This window comes from Dicentrarchus labrax, unplaced genomic scaffold (assembly GCF_905237075.1).
Source record: "Dicentrarchus labrax unplaced genomic scaffold, dlabrax2021, whole genome shotgun sequence".
Taxonomy (NCBI): domain Eukaryota; kingdom Metazoa; phylum Chordata; class Actinopteri; family Moronidae; genus Dicentrarchus; species Dicentrarchus labrax.
This window is the reverse complement of record NW_026136706.1, coordinates 418,844-439,540: the sequence shown is the minus strand read 5'-3', so window position 1 is coordinate 439,540 and position 20,697 is coordinate 418,844. Positions and strand designations below refer to the sequence as shown.

Here is a 20,697-nt window from a genome sequence, read left to right as displayed (position 1 = left end):
AACCAAATGGGGCGATGGTTAAATTTTTACAATAATATAATAACTTAATAATATAATAATGTATTAATATAATAATGTAACGATATAATTTAATAATATAATAATGTATTAATATAATAATGTAACGATATAATTTAATAATATAATAATGTATTAATGTAATAATGTAATAATATAATAATTTAATAATATAGTATAATAATGTAATAATATAGTAATGTATTAATATAATTGTTATAATATAATTATGTATTAATATAATAATGTATTAATAAAATTTAATAACATAGTAATGTATTAATATAATAATGTATTAATATAATTTAATAATATAACAATGTATTAATATAATAATGTAATAGTATAATTTATTAATATGTTATAATATAATAATGGAATATAATGATTTTATAATATAATGTAATAATTTAATAATAGTGTATCACTATAATAATATAATAATTTATTAATGTAAAAATGTATCAATATAATAATTTATTAATGTAATAATGTATCAATGTAATATAATAATGTATTTAATGTTAAAGAGTTCGGTCTAGACCTGCTCTATTTGAAAAGTGTCCTGAGATAACTTCTGTTATGAATTGGCGCTATACAAATAAAATTGAATTGAAAATTGAATTGAATTAATATAACAATGTAATCATTTAATAATATAATATCATAATGTGATAACTAAACACAATAGTGTCACAGCTGCTGTTTTCTCATTAGATGTTCTTTAATAATAATAATAATAATAATTAAAATAATAATTATTATAATGATTAAAAAATGGCTGACTAGGGTTTGGTCCCAGTAATGACTTTGGTACATTTGGAAACGGAATGTTTATCGAGACATTTTGCCATAAAACGTTTAAAACTCGTGTTGTTTCCTGAGTTCTCAAGCAGTTTTATCAAACGTTGAATTCATAGTAAATATAAAGACCGATATATTAATATAATATTTAGTAATATTTAGACCTATCAGACAGAATATTTGGTTTCATTTGTAGATGAACACCAGCAGAGGAACAAGTACTCTGATCTGTTACTTCAGTAAATTACATATTAGATATTATTTCTTTGTATGTTTGTTCATACCACAGTAACTATATATTCCATGTAAATATGGTTGTTCTTTATGTATATTTAAGTGCTATTTTATTAGTTATATTTAAATGTGTGTGTTCGTGTATTTTATTGTGTAATAGTGTTAATAAATACAAATATAATCACAAAATGAAAGTCCTGTATAAGAACCTAATAGATCAATATATTTATTATGTCTGATTCACTTTGAAATCAATAAAACCAGACACAGAAACACATTAAAAGTACTTAGTTACTGAAGCTTCAGTCTGAAGAAGAACTCAATTTCTTCCAGTTTCTTTCATTTAAAAGAGGAAACAGGAAGTTTGACAGAAACAATAACAAATAACCACTGTTGCAGCTGCAGATCAACGTCTCTTTTTACAGGATGCATATTTTATTTGAATGATCAGATATGAAGAGATTCTTCAACAGACATTTAAAAAAGAAACAAGAACAGAAATCAGTCGACAAGACTCAGATTGTTAAAGAATACAAAATGTAAACAAGAAATAAATAACCAATCAGAGCGAGGATACAGACTCATCCTCGACCAATCAGAGCAAAGATAATCTCATCCTCAACTAATCAGAGCGAAGATACAGACTTATCCTCGACCAATCAGAGTTGATTCTGCAGTCACATGATGATTAAGAAACTAAACTGATGAAACAAACCAAATCTATTTTACATCAAAGACATTTACAAACTGTACAACAATAACAATAATAATAATAATTTCCACACTCAGTAAAATGTTCTGATTCTGACGCCATTTTCTTCTTCTGGAGGTCGCGGTGTGTCACATTCACCGGTCAGACACTGAGGAGGAGTAGGGCATGATGGGAGGAGGAGCAGGGGAAGCAGGGCATGATGGGAGGAGGAGCAGGGGATGATGGGATACGATGTTATGTGACCTCCATGGGCAGCGTGGTCTCTGACAGTCCGTTAAGCAGTCTCTCCGGCTCGTTAGCGTCTCTGTCGGGAAAAACAATTAACCATTAGTGATGACATCACTTCCTCCCCCACTGAAGCTCCAAAATCAATTCATCTGATCGGACATTGATTTCGGATCAAAGTTTTATGTACGGGTGCCTGTGGGTGGTGTTTACCTGTACGGGTGTCTGTGGGTGGCGTTTATCTGTATTGGTGTCTGTGGGTGGTGTTTACCTGTACGGGTGTCTGTGGGTGGCGTTTACCTGGCGGTGGAGACTTTGGGCACTCGGTTGAGGCTGGTGGCGACGGTGGCGAGCTTTAAGGCAGACGTTGGGGGGGCTGAGGGTCGAGCAGTGTGGGGGGGTGGGCGGGGGGAGACAGCTCCCACCTGACTCCTCTGGTTGGGAAGGGACTGAGGGGAGGAGGAAGAGGAGGATAGTGAACCCCGAGCTGAAAGCCCCGACCTGCTGAGAGACGAGGAGGAAGAGTACGGAGGCCTGGAGGGACCTGAGCAGGAGGAAGACCAAAGGAAGTTGAATTTTGTCAATCACTGTAATCTATTGGCTGTATGAATCGTGCTATTGAAGTTTTATCATTATCTAAAGGTCATCTGTACAGATAAAGTTTAGTAGTATCTGCAGTAACAAAAATAATAATAATAATAAAAAACTTAATTTATGTGGCACTGAGCTGGAAGAAAGGGTCGAGGGCACACAGGGTTAATAAATGTTTATGAGACAAAGTCCATTTAAAGCTTTAGAAGTGAGTCATACAATTTGAAAATAAATGTGAACTTTGATGATTGTCTTTATCTGGATGAAACACAACCAACAAACTGATCTCACTTCATTGACACCAAGGTCTTGCTCATGGTTGGGTCTCTGTAAATAATGCTATAAGGAGTTCAGTCTGGACCTGCTCTATTTGAAAAGTGTTCAGGAGTTAGAGGGACCGAACCGGATGAGCTCCCATTTATCATCAGTCAATGTTTAGGGACAAGATTAAATGTCAGAGAGGCAGGTTGTGAGGTTTACTGGGATCTGTGGGTTTAAGGTCATGTTAAACTGAGAGTCATCATTTGGATAACTTGGCCAATATATAGAGAACAGAACAGGGCTAAGAACTGAACCTTGAGGGACACCACAGCTCAACTGATCTGCAGAAGAGTTTGGCCGCCTGAGCAGCGCAGACGTGGACGGTGTGAACAAGCTGTTACCCAGAACAAGGTTCTGTTGGAGGTAAGAGCTGTGCCCTCGATGCCAACCCAAGTCTCAGGGCGATGTAACAGGATGCTCTGATAGACAGTAGCACTTCAATCTAAGAGCAGTCTGTCTGCAGTCAGCAGGACGTCATTAGGAACATTAACAAGCACTGTCTCTGTGCTATGACGTGCTCGAAAAGCAGACTGGAAGCAGTTCAAAATATGATTATTATTCATAAAAGATAAAATAACTTCTTCCAGGGCACCGGGTTAGCTCAGTAGGTAGAGCTGGCGACCCATGTACCGAGGCTGAGTCCTTGGCGCAGCGGTCCAGGGTTCGAATCCGACCTGCGGCCCTTTGCTGCGTGTCATCCCCTCTCTCTGTCCCCCTTTCCTGTCTATCTTCAGCTATCTCTATCACAAAGGCAATAAAAGCCCCAAAAAAAACTTCTTCCAGACTTATGATAAAAAGACAGTTCAGTGTGTTATGTAAGGACAGGGGATCCAGGTTTGTGGCTGAATGATGGTGGATGTGTTTAAGACTGTCAAGGAAATAACCAGAGGTCAGAGAACTGTTTAGAATTTGTTTAATAACTGCTGACATTGGAGAAGACGTCCTTGAGGATCTTATCTAAGGAGCAGGAGAAGTAATGTGAGACGCTGCACTTGGAGAGGCAGAGTTAACATGAAGATGGAGATTTGATACCTGATACTCTCCCCCTCATTCAAAAAATGTGCGACATCGGAATTGAGAACAAGAAGTGGAGTGAAATACTTTAAGGTTGGGTCAGGATATTAACCAGACTGATCTCACTTCATTGACACAAAGGTCTTGCTCCTGGTGGGAATTGTTGGGTCTATAAAGCTCTTCATGGTCAGGCCCCTTCATATCTTAAAGAGCTCATAGTACCCTATTACCCCTCTAGAACACTACGTTCTCTGAATGCTGGGCTACTTGTGGTTCCTATAGTCTCAAAAAGTAGAACAGGAGCCAGAGCCTTCAGTTACCAAGCTCCTCTCCTGTGGAACCAGCTTCCAGTTGTGGTTCTGGAGGCAGACACCCTCACCACATTCAAGAGTAGGCTTAAGACATTCCTCTTTGATAAAGCTTATAGTTAGGGCTGGATCAGGTGAGTCCTGAACCATCCCTTAGTTATGCTGCTATAGGCCTAGACTACCGGGGGATTTCCCATGGTGCATTGAGCTCCTCTCTTCCTCTCTCTTTCTGCATTCATTCATGTTCCATTAATGCATGTTACTAACTTCACTTCTTCCCCGGAGTTCTTGTGCTTTCTCGTCTCGCAGGTTCTTATCGATCCTGGTGGAGCCTCCTGCCATGGTCCTGCTAGATTGCCATTGCCAATACTGTTGTTGCTGTGCACCTGTCTGTCTGTCTGTCTCTGTCTCTCTCTCTGTCTCTCTCTCTCTCTCACCCCAACTGGTCGAGACAGACGACCACCCACCTAGAGCCAAAGGATCTGTCCTAGGTTTCTGCCTATTAACAGGCAGTTTTTCCTTGCCCTTGTCGCCAAGTGCTTGCTCATGGTGGTACTGTTGGGTCTCTGTAATTAATGTTTTAAAGAGTTCGGTCTAGACCTGCTCTATTTGAAAAGTGTCCTGAGATAACTTCTGTTATGAACTGGCGCTATACAAATAAAACAAATGAATTTCTGATAAATGAACATTTGGTCTTTAAGGGAGATGTCTGCTCTTACAGATCTGTTGGTCTTCCACTCAGTCTTTTAAAGGATCCAGGAGAGTCTACCTGATGTTGTTTACCTAGTTTTAAACAGTGCAGTTTGGTAGATGGAGGATGGAGGTGGACTGAGCATTAAATTCAACAGTGTGTCAGGATTGAGAGAAGACATAGTTCTTTTTCCCGAGTGTGTGATAAATAAAGTGTATTGTTGTTGTTGTTAGTATCGGTGAACGCTGTGAGCTCACCTGAAGGATGGTGGACTCCGTTGATGCTGGTCTTGTAGGGTTTGTTCTCTCTGTTGATGACACCATGAGGAGGAAGAGGAGAAGCACTGATCACAGCAGAGGCTGCAAACTGAGCGCTGGCTGAGTCCAGAGTTTTTGAACCAGACTCACCTGCCCTGGTAGACTATAGATGAGACCAGCAGAGACCAGGACAGATTGTTACTCAGAGAAGCAGACCGCACAGACACAATCAATAACCAATCCAAACAGCACAGACACAATCAATCAATAACCAATCCAAAAACACTGTTGCTGCATCATAACTCAGTGTAAGTCAGTTCATTATCTCTAGATATGAATTCATATTAGTGAAATATTGCTATACATTAGTGTAATAATGTTATATAGTGTCATAATGTTGTACGTTAGTGTAATAATGTTATACGTTAGTGTCATAACGTTTTACGTTAGTGTAATGTTATATAGTGTAATAATGTTATACGTCAGTGTAATAATGTTATACGTTATTGTAATGTTATATAGTGTAATAATGTTGTAAATTTGTGTAACAATGTTGTACGTTAGTATAATATTGTTATACGTTAGTGTAATATTAGATATGATCAATAACTAACCTGTGACCTCTGCAGCGCTGTGTGTCTGTATGAAGCAGAGTTGTTGTGCAGTTGTTCCAGCTGTTGTTTCTGCATCTGAACCAGCTGCTGCTGATGACTGTGGTACTGCTCCTCTGTGATGCCCCCTGCTGGCACAGACAAACATTACAACATTATACAGAGTATATAACACTCATATAACTATTAACTATAATATTATACAGAGTATATAATACTCATAACTATTGACTATGTTATTATATAGATTAAATAACATTAATATAACTATTAACTATATTATATATATATTAACTATGAAAATTGTCCTGAGATAACTTCTGTTATGACTTGGCGCTATACAAATTGAATTGAATTGAATTATTATACAGTGTAAATAACACTCATTACTATTAACTATATTATTATACAGAGTATATAACGCTCATAACTATTATAACATATAAAACTATGACAGACATATTTTTGTTGTTTTAGATCCCAGATTCTTATCAGACATCCTGACCCAGGACGGACCATGTAGACCCTGACCCAGGACGGACCCTGCAGACCCTGACCCAGGACGGACCCTGCAGACCCTGACCCAGGACGTTGTGCTACCTCCTAAAAGTAGATTTGCTGTCAGACGTTTTCTGCAGATGGTTGAACGGAAATAAAAAAGGAGCATTTTTGCTGAACTCGCTCTGAAGTCTTGCAGTTTATCCTCCAACAGTGGAGTTTCAACACTCAGGTTTATATAATCTGAGCAGATAAAATACTATTAAAATGTTCCAGGACAACACAGATTATTTACAGGATGTTTGATCGTTTTAATCTAGGACTGGAAATTTAGTGTCTATATTTCCAGGTTTTCCACGGGACCCTGAATGCTCGTGCTTCAACGTCAATCAATCGATCAATCAGGGTGATCAACCTGTGCAGTCTAAGAAAACTCACCTGATCCAGAGTTGGTGTCAGGTGACCGACAGCAGGTGAGTCTTCGGTCCTCCAGAGAGGACCCTGTAGTCCCTCTGCACCCTTCTCTCTGGTCCTGAACCGGTCGGGGTCTGTAGCAGAACCTTCTCAAGGTCTGGATGTTGTTCAGGATTTCAGTCAGGGAGGGGTTCTGCTCCAGTGGTTCTCTGAGGAGGCAGGTCCTAGTCCTGAAGACTGGATGTGCTAAAGAGTCCATCTGCCTTAGTACTGGATCCAGACCTGATGAGGCTCGGTCCAAGATTATCCTGATCAGAGAGACACGTAAATATCAATTATTCAGTAATCAATCCCTGTGTGTGATACGGTAGAGTGTGATACAGGTACGGTGATATACAGGTAGGGTGTGAGACAGGTAGGGTGTGGGTTTACCTGCCCCCCCGTCCTATCCTGCGGCGGCTCAGTCCCGTCCAATGAGGAGGCAGCGTCAGTTCAGCCAGAGAGTGACGGAGACACTGAGGGAGGAGCTGTGGATGATCTCCACCCGCCTGCTCCCTACAAGGCTGCAGAAACAAACACACACAGAGAACATAAATTATTATCTATATATATGTTTGTTTTAATATTCTGAAACCTCAAGTCAATGTGACTTCTATAACCTGCAGCACTAATGAGACACATTCTTATATTATAACATTAATATATAGCTCTAATTTTATATATTCACACATTATATTATATATTCATACATTATATAGTATAAATGACTCTTAAAACCACCCTATACTCCCGTTTTCTGTACAGTTTTCTTTTCTTATTTAGATTTTAAAAGTAGTCTATTTTTGTGTGATTTGTATATTTTTGTGTGATTGTATATTTTATGCACTAATGCACCAAGACAAATTCCTCGTACGTGTAGAAACCTACCTGGCAATAAATCTGATTCTGATTCTAATTCTGATATTTATATATTATATACACATATTATATTATATATACACACATTACATTATTTAATATAAAATATACTCTCTAAAGAGTTCAGACTCACAGACAGATATTGACATCCAGCTTTTCTTCTGAACACAAAGACTCCATCAGGATTATTCTCTTCATCAGGAGAAGACGGAGGAGACTGAAGAGACCAATGACAGTATTGATCAGATATCAAGGATATGACAGTATTGATCAGATGATATCAGACAGACGGATGCTGACCAGCGGTGGTGGCGGACTTTCGTCCTCTCCGGAGCTGTGGAAGTCGTACTGTTTGATGTCAGCCTTGTTGACGGTGAAGGGGCCGGGGGGTCGACCAGGACGTCTCTGTGGAGGATACAATCTGTCCCGTCTAATGTTCTTCTTCTTTGGTCTGATCAGGTCGAAAGGAAGCTCGTCTCTGACGGAGATCGGCTTCTTCTGCATCTGCAACGCAGACAGACGCTGAGAATGAGGAGAGGAGCTAAAAACCACCTTCCTCACATCACAACCGATTTACATTATTGTCTCTCGCTGCGTCCTCCTCTTCTGCATCTCCACTAGCTCTTTATCAACAAACAAACTAGCTCATGGTTTATTTTCAGTCAGTCAGAGAGACGCTCATCTTATTTTACTGTTAAAAACTGAAACTAAGTTAAAGAAAATGTATTAGGAAAACTTCCATCTGCAGAAAATCTTTCTTTGACATAAATACAAAGCCTCAAAGTGATTCTGTTTTTAACTTTTAGGAGAGATGTTTTTGGGTGAAAAAGGTTAATTTGTGTGAAAACAAAAGGTTTTCCTCAGGTGTTCTGTAGTTTAGACTTGGAAACAGGTCAGTAACAGAGGATTTACTGTGGTCTGATTGTCTGACCAACAGAAGCATCAGCAGCTGTTTATTATGCTACAATTAGTGCTTATTAGTTTTTAACCTTCAATATTTAATTCTCTCTAAACTTACAGGCATCAAGTGTTGAAATTGATAAAGCAACAGTTGACTCACTGAACAGATTTACTTGTGTAAAAGTAATTTATGAATAAGACTCAATGGAGACATTCACGAACTTCCTCCCTCTTCTGAGGAATGAAGTGAAAACTATCTTCATCCATACAGACTCAGCTATGTTTAACCCTTCCCCCTCAGAGGGTGAAAGTTGTACGACCATATTGGATCATTATTATGTTTCAATTATTAGGGACCGAGCCAGTTCACTGAACTGGAAGGTCTCTATTGTTTTTCCTATGTTTATTAGGGACCTCGCAAGCGACCGCAGGAGGTCCCTATTGTTTTTGCTTCGTTTATTATTATTATTATTATTTTTCAGAACTTTGAGTGCATTTTTCACCCCCTTAACAATTCTAATATTCGCATTTTATTTGGCACATTTGTCAAGCCTCATTTAAATTGGAGATTCCATGCGTCACATGCAGGTCGGCCAGTAGGAAGGCCACTAGGTGGCGCTATTTGTAGGCCAATTTCGTTACGCTAATAACTCCCGCATAGTTTGTCTCACATTCAAAAACCTTATATCCACGCGTTCGGTGAATGGAGCTGAACCTCCCCATATAGGCCACGCCCACTTCCGCCTAGAATTTTTTTTTTTCTAGAGCGCAAAATGTCCATAAATGTCTGTTCCGGGGAATCTCCTACACACTTTGTCCAATTCGCACGAAATTTTGCACGTAGCATCTGTGGACCGTCCTGACAACAAAAGTAATTTGAACATTTTTGATATTTTAAAAAATAAGGAAGTTATAAAATTAGCACTTCCTGTTGATTTTTCGTCAAAAAAGGAAGTGGGGTATTTCTCCACATTGGTACGTCCGATTTACATCAACCTTGGGTCCATAGTTCCCCATGTCTTCCTTAAGCATTGTGCACAATTTCAGGTCATCACCACAAGGTGGCGCTCTTTAAAATGAAGGAGTTTATAGCTCTACAACGGTATGCGTGATTAAGATGAAACTTGGTACGCTGCTTCCCCATGGCTCCCTGAGGCTCACTTAAAAAGGACAAAAAAAATACGCCACTAGGTGGTGCTCTTTTGGCATGATAAATCACTCGTAATAGTTATGAATATGAAATTCACAGGGCACGTGTAGAGTGGTGCCTGAAGCTCACATACCAAAAATCCTGTTTGTCCTGCTTGTAGCGCCCCCTACAGGATAAAAATACATCAGCCCCGGCGCCACGTTTCACCGACATGTACGAAACTCGGTAGGCATGTATAATGTGCCGGGGCGTACAAAAAAGCCTCTTGGACCCATACCTCAAATCCCACAGGAAGTCGGCTATTTTCATTTAAAATTTGCACTTTTGGCGGCCATTTTGTGGTCATTTTGACCTTTTGGGCTTCTTTGTGAACTAACTGATCCTAGGGAATTTATCGGATCTGCTTCAAAATTGGTCAGTACAGTCACAACATGGTGCTGAATGAACGCATTTCATTTTGTGACTGTACGTTGAAGGGCGCGTCCGTGGCGTGCCCTCAAAGTTGGCCATTTAGAACAAATGTCACTGTGATGTCATTTTTGCATTTCAGGGCTTCTATTTGAATGATCCCCTCCTACAGGTCCATCGGATCTTCTTCAAAATTGGGCAGTCCAGTCACAACATGGGGCTGAATGAACACATTATATTTGGTGACTGTACGTTAAAGGGCGTGTCCGTGGCGTGGCCTCAAATTTGGCCATTTAGAACAAATGTCACACTGTGATGTCATTTTGGCCTTTCAGGGCTTCTATATGAATGATCTCCTCCTACACGTTCTAACGGATCTTCTTCAAAATTGGGCAGTACAGTCACAACGTGGTGCTGAATGAAAGCAATATATTTTGTGACTGTACGTTGAAGGGCGTGTCCGTGGCGTGCCCTCAAAGTTGGCCATTTAGAACAAATGTCACACTGTGATGTCATTTTGGCCTTTCAGGGCTTCTATTTGAATGATTTCCTCTGACACGTTCTAACAGATCTTCTTCAAAATTGGGCAGTACAGTCACAACATGGTGCTGAATGAACGCATTTCATTTTTTGACTGTACGTTGAAGGGCGTGTCCGTGGCCTGCCGTCAAAGTTGGCCATTTTGAAGCCCGTGGTCCTGTATTTGAACAAACAAACTCCATGAGACATTATCAGATCTGCTTCAAAACTTGACAGTACTCTTGAATAATCTTGCTGATTACAAGTTGTGCTATTTATGACTACGTTGAAGGGCCTGTCCCTGGTGTCTTGTCAAAGTTGCACATTTTGAATTCTGTGGTCTTTTTTTTCAGTGATGAAACACAAACACCCCTCCGCTCCCACTAGCCACATCTACAAACCATATTTCCTAGGGAGTATTGTTCGTGGAGCATAGTGTGAAACCGCTGGAAGTCACTTATTAAATTGCGAGATAAATAGGGGACTTATCAAATCGACTTCAAAATTGGGCAGTCTTATAAAAACAAAGTGTACATGAAGAATTGAGCTATTTGTGGCTGTACGTCAAACTGCGTGCCACTGACCCCTTGTCAAATTCTGATGATTTTCCATTAAGCGGTACTCGTAACTTCAGTGTGCAATGTCCAATTTCCAATAAACTTCATATATTCTGTAACAGTCTCGCCCTGAACACGTCCTCATAACATCAGCCTACGTATTACAGTCCCGCCCTGAACTTGTCTACGTGACAAGATTCAGATAAAGTGAAAGCACAGCATACTGGCACCAGGAAGGAAGCGCTGCGTGGCGATATGGAGCTGATTTGAAGCAGATTTACGTGACGCATTCGCGTTGCACTCCGCGCTTGTTACGACGGCACGTGATGTGGCCTCGGCGCACCCCGAGCGCACGTGACGCCGCCGCAGCACGCCCCAACGAGCGCCGGGTGCGAGGTCCCGCCCAACGCTGCTTGCAGCTTTAATTATTATTATTTTTCAGAACATTGAGCGCATTTTTCACCCCCTTACCAATTATAATATTCGCATTTTATTTGGCACATTTGTCAAGCTTCTCTAAACTCGGAGATTCTATGCAGATCAGCCACTAGGTAGGCCACTAGGTGGCGCTATTTAAAAAGATCTTGAAAGGCTAATAACTCCCGCATAGTTTGTCTCACATTCAAAAACCTTATATCCACGCGTTCGGTGAATGGAGCTGAACCTCCCCATATAGGCCACGCCCACTTCCGTCTAGATTTTTTTTTTTCTAGAGCGCAAAATGTCCATAAATGACTTTTTGGTGTTCATCCTACACACTTTGTCCGATTCGCACGAAATTTTGCACGTAGCATCTGTGGACCGCCCTGACAACAAAAGTAATTTGAAGAATTTTGATATTTTAAAAAATAAGCGTGTTATAAAATTAGCACTTCCTGTTGATTTTTCGTCAAAAAAGGAAGTGGGGTATTTCTCCACATTTGTATGTCCGATCGACACCATGCTTGGGTACATAGTTCCCCATGTCTTCCTTAGGCATCGTGCACAATTTCAGGTCATCACCACAAGGTGGCGCTCTTTCAAATGAAGGAGTTTATATCTCTACAACGGTATGTGTGATTAAGATGAAACTTGGTACGCTGCTTCCCCATGGCTCCCTGAGGCTCCCCTAAAAAGGAAAAAAATCACGCCACTAGGTGGCACTCTGGTGGCAGGGTAAATCACTGTGCACACACCATAATAGTTATGAATATGAAATTCACTGGGCACGTGTAGAGTGGTGCCTGAAGCTCACATATCAAAAATCGGGTTTGTCGTGCTTGTAGCGCCCCCTATAGGATAAAAAAACATCAGCCCCGGCGCCACGTTTCATCGATATGTACGAAACTCAATAGGCATGTATAATGTGCCGGGGCGTACAAAAAAGCCTCTTGGACACATACCTCAAATCCCACAGGAAGTCGGCTATTTTCATTTAAAATTTGCACTTTTGGCAGCCATTTTGTGGTCATTTTGACCTTTTGGGCTTCTTTGTGAACTAACTGATCCTAGGGAATTTATCGGATCTGCTTCAAAATTGGTCAGTACAGTCAAGACATGGTGCTGAATGAACGCATTATATTTGGTGACTGTACGTTGAAGGGCGTGTCCGTGGCGTGCCCTCAAAGTTGGCCATTTAGAACTAATGTCACATTGTGATGTCATTTTTGCATTTCAGGGCTTCTATTTGAATGATGCCCTCCTACAGCTTCTATCGGATCTTCTTCAAAATTGAACAGTCCAGTCACAACATGGTGCTGAATGAACGCATTATATTTTGTGACTGTACGGTGAAGGGCGTGTCCGTGGCGTGCCCTCAAAGTTGGCCATTTAGAACAAATGTCACACTGTGATGTCATTTTGGCCTTTCAGGGCTTCTATTTGAATGATTTCCTCTGACACGTTCTAACGGATCTTCTTCAAAATTGGGCAGTACACTCACAATATGGTGCTGAATGAACGCATTTCATTTTGTGACTGTACGTTGAAGGGCGTGTCCGTGGCCTGCCGTCAAAGTTGGCCATTTTGAAGCCCGTGGTCCTGTATTTGAACAAACAAACTCCTTGAGAATTGATCACATCTGCTTCAAAACTTGACAGTACTCTTGAATAATTTTGCGGATTACAAGTTGTGCTATTTATGACTGTACGTTGAAGGACGTGTCCCAAGTGTCTCGTCAAAGTTGGACATTTTGAATTCTGTGGTCTTTTTTTTCAAAGTGATGAAACACAAACACCCCTCCACTCCCACTAGCCACATCTACAAACCATATTTTCTAGGGAGTATTGTTCGTGGAGCATAGTGTGAAACCGCTGGAAGTCACTTGTTAAATTGCAAGATAAATAGGGGACTTATCAAATCGACTTCAAAATTGGACAGTCATATAGAAACAAAGTGTACATGAAGAATTGAGCTATTTGTGACTGTACGTCAAACTGCGTGCCACTGACCCCTTGTCGAATTCAGATGATTTTCCATTAAGCGGTACTCATAACTTCAGTGTGCAATGTCCAATTTCCAATAAACTTCATATATTCTGTAACAGTCTCGCCCTGAACACGTCCTCATAACATCAACCTACGTATTTCAGTCCCGCCATGAACTTGTCTACGTTACAAGAATCAGATACAGTGAAACCACAGCATACTGGCCACAGGAAGGAAGCGCTGCGTGGCGATTTGGAGCTGATTTGGAGACGATTTACGTGACGTATTCGCGTTGCGGTCCGCGCTTGTTACGACGGCACGTGACGTGGCCTTGGCGCACCCCGACCGCACGTGACGCGTTTGCGGCGCGCCCCGACGAGCGCCGGGTGCGAGGTCCCGCCCAACGCTGCTTGCAGCTTTAATTTATATTTATTGTGCTTTCTAATTTTCAATGCAATCAGTCTTTATATGACACTGCATGTTTGAAGGAGACAGACAGACAGTACCTTGATCTTGTCAGTTTTGTGTCTGTTGCCGTTGTTCAGAGTAACTGGAGTGCTGTACACTGGTTTCTCCACCAGAGGGAGTGATACCTCTCTGAGAGTGTCTCCACTGAAATCTCCCATCTGATACCTGAACACACATTATCAATACCATCATCTCATACCTGATCACACACATATTATCAATACCATCATCTCATACCTGATCACACATATATTATCAATACACTGCTCTGATACCTGATCACACACATATTATCAGTACCATCATCTCATACCTGATCACAAACACATTATCAATACCATCATCTCATACCTGATCACAAACATATTATCAATACCATCATCTCATACCTGATCACACACACATTATCAATACACTGCTCTGATACCTGATCACAAACATATTATCAATACCATCATCTCATACCTGATCACACACACATTACCAATACAGTGTATGTGTAAACTGTGTTCTTACTGTTTCATAAAGTTCACTGAATTATTTGTGAGTAAACTTTATATCCGAGTATTATAATGGTGGGAACTGTTGGGTCTGTAAATAATGTTATAAGGAGTTCGGTGTAAACCTGCTCTATAAGAGATAAAGTCTGTTATGAATCGGTGATTTACAAATAAAACTGAATTATAATGTACAACTGTTCAAACTGGACTACATTTAGTTAAAAGTTTATATACTGAAGATTATAACTTTTATGTAAACATAAGTAAAATGTTCTACAAGGTGATTAAAAAGACCATACACGTTTGTCTCACATCCAGATCCGACAACTGATCATAGTGATTGATGAACCTGCTCACCTCCTCTCCACCACCTCCAAAGTGAGGTGGAGCAGCTCTCTCTTGGACTTTTCTCTCCTTTTGATCATCTCCAGGATGGTGACGGTCCGACTGAACTCTCGCCTCAGTCTCAGCATCTTCTCGTACGACGCCTCGTCGTTCTTACGGTTCTGAGACAAACATCATTCATCAATAATCAATCAATCAATCAATTAATCAATCAATCAATCAGTGTCATCTTTATTTCAACGAAACAGTCCTAAACCCACACAAGTTGTGTTTTTATGGCCGAGACTGCTGAGGGAACTCAACAGAGACGGGGAGAAAGAGACAGGAGGAAGTGGGGCAGACTGATGGGAGAGAGAGAGAGAGACAGACAGACCACAGTGTGAGAGAGAGACAGACAGACCAGATTGAGAGAGAGACAGACAGACCAGTGGGAGAGAGAGAGACAGACAGACCAGAGTGTGAGAGAGAGACAGAGAGAGGACAAAACCCAGCAGGATGAACTGGCGATCCAAGATGGAAATACTTGGATTAATCACTTTAGTGAATTATACAGTAATATTACAAAAAATTATGATCAGTACAAGATATTCACGAAATGGAAAACTCTGGAGGCGGTGATAAAAAACAACCAAAACCCTCTAGATTACCCAGTAACAGAACAAGAATTAACAGAAGTCATCCAGTCCCTGAATGGAAAAAAAGGCTTGTAGTATTGATGGAATCCTCAACGAAATGATCAAATACTCAGACCATGAAATCAGACTGGCTATACTAAAACTATTCAATACTATTCTGTCAACTGGAACTTTTCCAGACATCTGGAACAAAGGTTTAATAACCCCAATACATAAATCAAGAAATAAATATGATCCAAATAACTAGAGGAATATGTGTCTCCAGTAACCTGGGAAAAATATTCTGCAACATCATTAATAAACGACTTGTCAACTTTCTCGATGACCACAATATTCTGCATAAATGTGAAATTGGTTTCTTGCCAAATTGGCGAACAATGGACCATATATTTACCCTCCAGACTTTAATTGATCAAGAATTAAGATTTTAGAAAATTCAATTCAATTCAATTCAATTCTATTTGTATAGCACCAATTCATAACAGAAGTTATCTCAGGACACTTTTCAAATAGAGCATGAGCAAGCACTTGGCAACAAGGGCAAGGAAAAATTGCCTGTTAAAAGGCAGAAACCTAGGACAGATCCTTCGGCTCTAGGTGGGTGGTCGTCTGTCTCGACCAGTTGGGGTGAGAGAGAGAGAGAGAGAGAGAGAGAGAGAGAGAGAGAGAGAGAGAGAGAGAGAGAGACAGACACAGACAGACAGACAGGTGCACAGCAACAACAGTATTGGCAATGGCAATCTAGCAGGACCATGGCAGGAGGCTCCACCAGGATCAATAAGAACCTGCGAGACGAGAAAGCACAAGAACTCCGGGGAAGAAGTGAAGTTAGTAACATGCATTAATGGAACATGAATGAGTGCAGAAAGAGAGAGGAAGAGAGGAGCTCAGTGCACCATGGGAAATCCCCCGATAGTCTAGACCTATAGCAGCATAACTAAGGGATGGTTCAGGACTCACCTGATCCAGCCCTAACTATAAGCTTTATCAAAGAGGAATGTCTTAAGCCTACTCTTGAATGTGGATGCAGATGACTTAGTGTTGCTTTCACCTGGAGTTGTTCCGATTCCGATACCAGTATTGGGAATGCCTCCGATACTGCCGAAAATGCTGGCATCGGTATCGGCGAGCAGTGGAGTCCAGGCACCGATCCGATACCCCATAATTTATTAGAAATAGGAATCTATTTACTGGTTAGATCCGTTAGCTCTGACACAGTTCTTCTTCACAGCTCTCAAAACAGTTGTGCTGTGCTGCCATCGGCAGCTGCTGTTTTAGAGGGGCGAAGAAGAATTGATCACCTGACACCTGTCAAAAGGAGCTAACATTAGAGCATCATGTCGGCGGTTTGGCAGTACTTTAAAGTGGATGTTCCCACCAGTAAGACGGCGACATGCAACATATGCAAAGAAGCAATTTCGAGGGGTGGCACGAGTGTTGCAAATTCCAACACCAGCAACTTAATCAAACATTTGAAGACGCGATAATCATATCACAGCAGTGGCGGACTGGCCATCGGGAGCACCGGGACATTTACCGGAGGCCAGTCCGCCGAACTGGCCCGCTTGGCGATTGCCAATGGTCGGGACCAAAGGCTCGGTTCGGGTCACGCTTGATTTTTAAATAAACAATTCATCGTGCGGCTCATTAGGGTATCTGCCTCGCTGAAGCTCACACAGACAGAGCAGCAACGTTGGGCACAAACACACTCCCCCCTCTCTTTTTCTGAGGCTCTCTGTCACAGCACTGCAGGCAGACGAAAGGTGGAGCAGAGAGGGAGAGGCTAAAAGCTAAAAGCACTGGCCACAGATGCAGCAAAGTGCTGTAAAATAACTGACATGTTTGTCAGTAAGGGAGCAGGTAAGACATTAAACACTAGTGGAGACAACAGACGCACAACCATAGCCTATCCAGCACGACTAGCTTAATGAGGAGGTTAGTTCCACTTTGTGGAAGCTGATGGGGCTAAAACTGACTTAATAAAACAAATGTTTTAAAGTTGTAACAAAGGATTTTGCAAATTTCTTTCTGTGTGTTTGAAGTTTCCTTGTTTAATGTAACAGAGAATAAACCTACACATCTGCATATTTATTTAATCTACTACTACACTATTAAATGTGCCGCCTGCACATTAAAAGTGTAGTAGTAAATTAAATAGAATAGAAATTATGTGATTTGAGTACAGGTTATTGCAGCACAACAGAAACATTTATTTTGTAGGGGAAAGAAACAGAAAAGGCTGTGTGTGGGCGCATGTGGAGCCTTTGCTCTATTATTTTACACTCTTACATCAGTAGGTGCCCAACCTAACTCACTCTTGGTGTTTTGCGTTAATCGGGTGGTGGTGGCGGCCTGGGATGGTATCAAATTCCCGGCCTGAATTATTGTCCCAGTCCGCCCTTTTATCACGGCGTAGTATGATTTTTTTCTTTTTTTTTTAAAACATACTGGTATCGGTATCGGCCGATACCCACAGCACGAGTATCAGAATCGGTATCGGGAGGGAAAAAATTGTATCGGAACATCTCTACTTTCACCTACTAAAGAAGGTTTGCAGCAGCACCTTAATCTCCTGCAGAGATTTTGTCAGACCTGGGCCCTGACAGTAAACACAGCAATGACTAAGATAATGATCTTTCAGAAACAATTCAGAAATCAGGTTACACACAATTTCTATTTAGACACCACTAAATTACAACATACAAAAAAACTACACTTACCTTGGCCTCAACATTACATACACAGGAAACCTCAACATGACTGTGAAAGATCTGAGGGACAAAGCAAGGAGAGCTTTCTATGCAATAAAGAGAAACATTAAAATCTATATTCCAATCGAAATCTGGCTTAAAATTTTCCACTATGTACTAGAACCAATAATTCTATAAGGCAGCGAAATTTGGGAACCAAAACTAAATAATGAATTTGACAAATGAAACAAAACAATCATAGAATCTTTCCACAGCGAGTTCTGTAAGAGCATCCTGCAGGTGCAGAAAAACACCAAATAATCTGTGCAGAGCAGAGCTCGGCCAATACCCCCTCCTACTAAAAATACAGAAAAGATCAATTACATTTTGCAAAGACTTAAAATCAGTTAACACCCAGACATACCATCACAAAGCCCTAACATACCAGGAGCTGAAACCAGAGAAGAGTCCCCTCAGCCAGCTGGTCCTGAGGCTCTCTGCAGTAACATGTCCCCAACAGCCTCAGGACAGCAACAACAACTCAATCAGACCAAACCAAATTATCAACAAGCAAAAAGAAAATATATTGAATACTGGAAAGAAATGACCAAAACACAAAGTAAATTACACTGGCAAATTACCTGAGAGCACAATAAAATGTCTTAAACTATGAAAAATGTTGACAACATACAGGCTGAGTGAACACAGCCTGGCCATAGAAACGGGTCGCCACAGACAGAACTGGCTACCAGAAGAGGAGAGACTCTGCTCCCAGTGTGACAGAGGACAGGTAGAGACAGAGCTGCACTTTCTAACCTCATGCCCTAAATTCAAAACATTAAGAGAGAAACAATTTGCTAACATTTCCCAAATATACCCTGAATTCAAATTTATATACCAGACACACAGAAACTCCCCTATTTACTGGGAGAAATGCCCAAAAGTCAAATTATTGCAGCGAAATATGTCTCCTCATGCCACGAACTGAGGACAACCAGTGGAAACTTTAATATATATATACATTTTACACACGCTTACTATTTTATTTATTTATTTTAATTTTTAATATATTATTTTCATTTTCTAACTTTCTTTCGTTTTTTTTCCTTTCTTTCTTTCTTTGTTATTACTGTTATATTGACAACACACTACACGTTTTAACTGTAGCCTGTTACTTTACTACTGTTTTAATGACATTTTTAGTTGACACAAACTGATTGATTCATTCATTGTAATTAATTACTTATTGACTGAGATTGATTGATTGCGACTGTGATTGTGATTGAGTCATAGTTAGTTTTACCAACAGTATAGATTATAATTAATTTACTGTAAATATTGTTTTCCTTTATTGTTACTATTATTATTTTTAATTCCAAACGCTTGCTTTGGCAATATGTACAGTGTTACGTCATGCCAATAAAGCCATTTGAATTGAATTGAAAAATTGAATTGAATTGAATTGAGAGAGAGACAGACCAGAGTGAGAGAGAGACAGTTGGATTGTGAAGAAAGACAGGCACATCGTCTGCATACAGAGTGATTCAGTATTGGTTCTCAGCTGCTTTGAGGAACTTGAGTTTATTACTTTCAGGTTTTATCAGTGTGGAGAATATCTGAAATAGTAATTATTAATAGTCTGTAGTTTATTAATTAGTTTAATTAGATCAAATTTATTAGCAGTTGTTTTTATTTTCTTCAAATCAAACCTGCAGAAAATATAAATGAACATCAAACTGAATGAATAAAATATTAATAATTATAGGGTTAGATTGTTAATTTATGAATGAAGACGGACCTTCCTGGTCTGCATCTTCTCGGTCCTCCGTCTGAAGGCCACGTAGGCGTCGCTGTTGGTGGATCCGTCTCTTTTCTCCTGTTTGATGTGAGGAATCAGCGATGGACCTAGACAGTTCTTCCTCTTCCTCACCCAGTAATCATACACAGACTTCAGCAGGTAGTCATCCTCATTCAGCAGCAGCTTCGCCTCTGACAGAGACACCACCTGAGGACAGAACCAGAACCACAGACACCAGCTGAGGACAGAACCAGAACCACAGACACCAGCTGAGAGCAAGATAGTGTGCGTGTGTGCAGTGTTACCTGGTGTGTGCTGGCCTTTTCCAATCGGTCCACCATGATCTCAAACTGCAGAGGTTTGATCTCCATCTTTCTGTTCAGTCTGTTGAGCAGCGTCTCGTCCTCTGAGTCCATGTCGTAGTCTGGCTGCTCCAGGTCCAGACCCAGAGCTGCAGGACCACAAACAGAGTGAACACAGGTAGACCGCACATGTAGACAGCACAGGTAGACATCAGGTCAAACATACAGTAATAACTGGAGACTGTACACAAGTCTGAGGACCAGTCTGAGGACCAGTCTGAGGACCAGTCAGAGGACCAGTTTGAGGACCAGTCAGAGGACCAGTTTGAGGACCAGTACGCAGACCAGCATGAGGACCAGTATGTGGACCAGCATGAGGACCAGTCTGAGGACCAGTATTAGGA

At 40.6% G+C, this 20,697-nt stretch overlaps 1 protein-coding gene across 7 annotated transcripts in view; it reads right to left on the bottom strand.

Annotated features, from left to right (window-relative positions):
* Positions 1-1,468: 1,468 nt before the first annotated feature.
* Positions 1,469-20,697, bottom strand: part of epc2 (enhancer of polycomb homolog 2 (Drosophila)) — a 22,214-nt gene continuing 2,985 nt past the window's right edge. The window contains exons 3-14 of one of the 7 annotated variants that reach the window (XM_051402741.1): positions 20,297-20,442; positions 19,992-20,198; positions 14,881-15,029; positions 14,062-14,188; positions 7,917-8,138; positions 7,750-7,833; positions 7,131-7,261; positions 6,723-7,006; positions 5,790-5,917; positions 5,176-5,338; positions 2,265-2,442; positions 1,469-2,072 (exon numbers count right to left, since the gene is read on the bottom strand). In XM_051402741.1, coding sequence (XP_051258701.1) covers positions 2,003-2,072; positions 2,265-2,442; positions 5,176-5,338; positions 5,790-5,917; positions 6,723-7,006; positions 7,131-7,261; positions 7,750-7,833; positions 7,917-8,138; positions 14,062-14,188; positions 14,881-15,029; positions 19,992-20,198; positions 20,297-20,442 — 1,889 coding nt within the window. In that variant the 3' untranslated portion in view covers positions 1,469-2,002. Of the gene's footprint in view, positions 2,073-2,264; positions 2,538-5,175; positions 5,339-5,789; positions 5,918-6,219; positions 6,390-6,722; positions 7,007-7,130; positions 7,262-7,749; positions 7,834-7,916; positions 8,139-14,061; positions 14,189-14,880; positions 15,030-19,991; positions 20,199-20,296; positions 20,443-20,697 lie in introns of those variants that run through there. The other 6 variants (XM_051402740.1, XM_051402743.1, XM_051402737.1 and 3 more) reach the window with 6 other exon arrangements.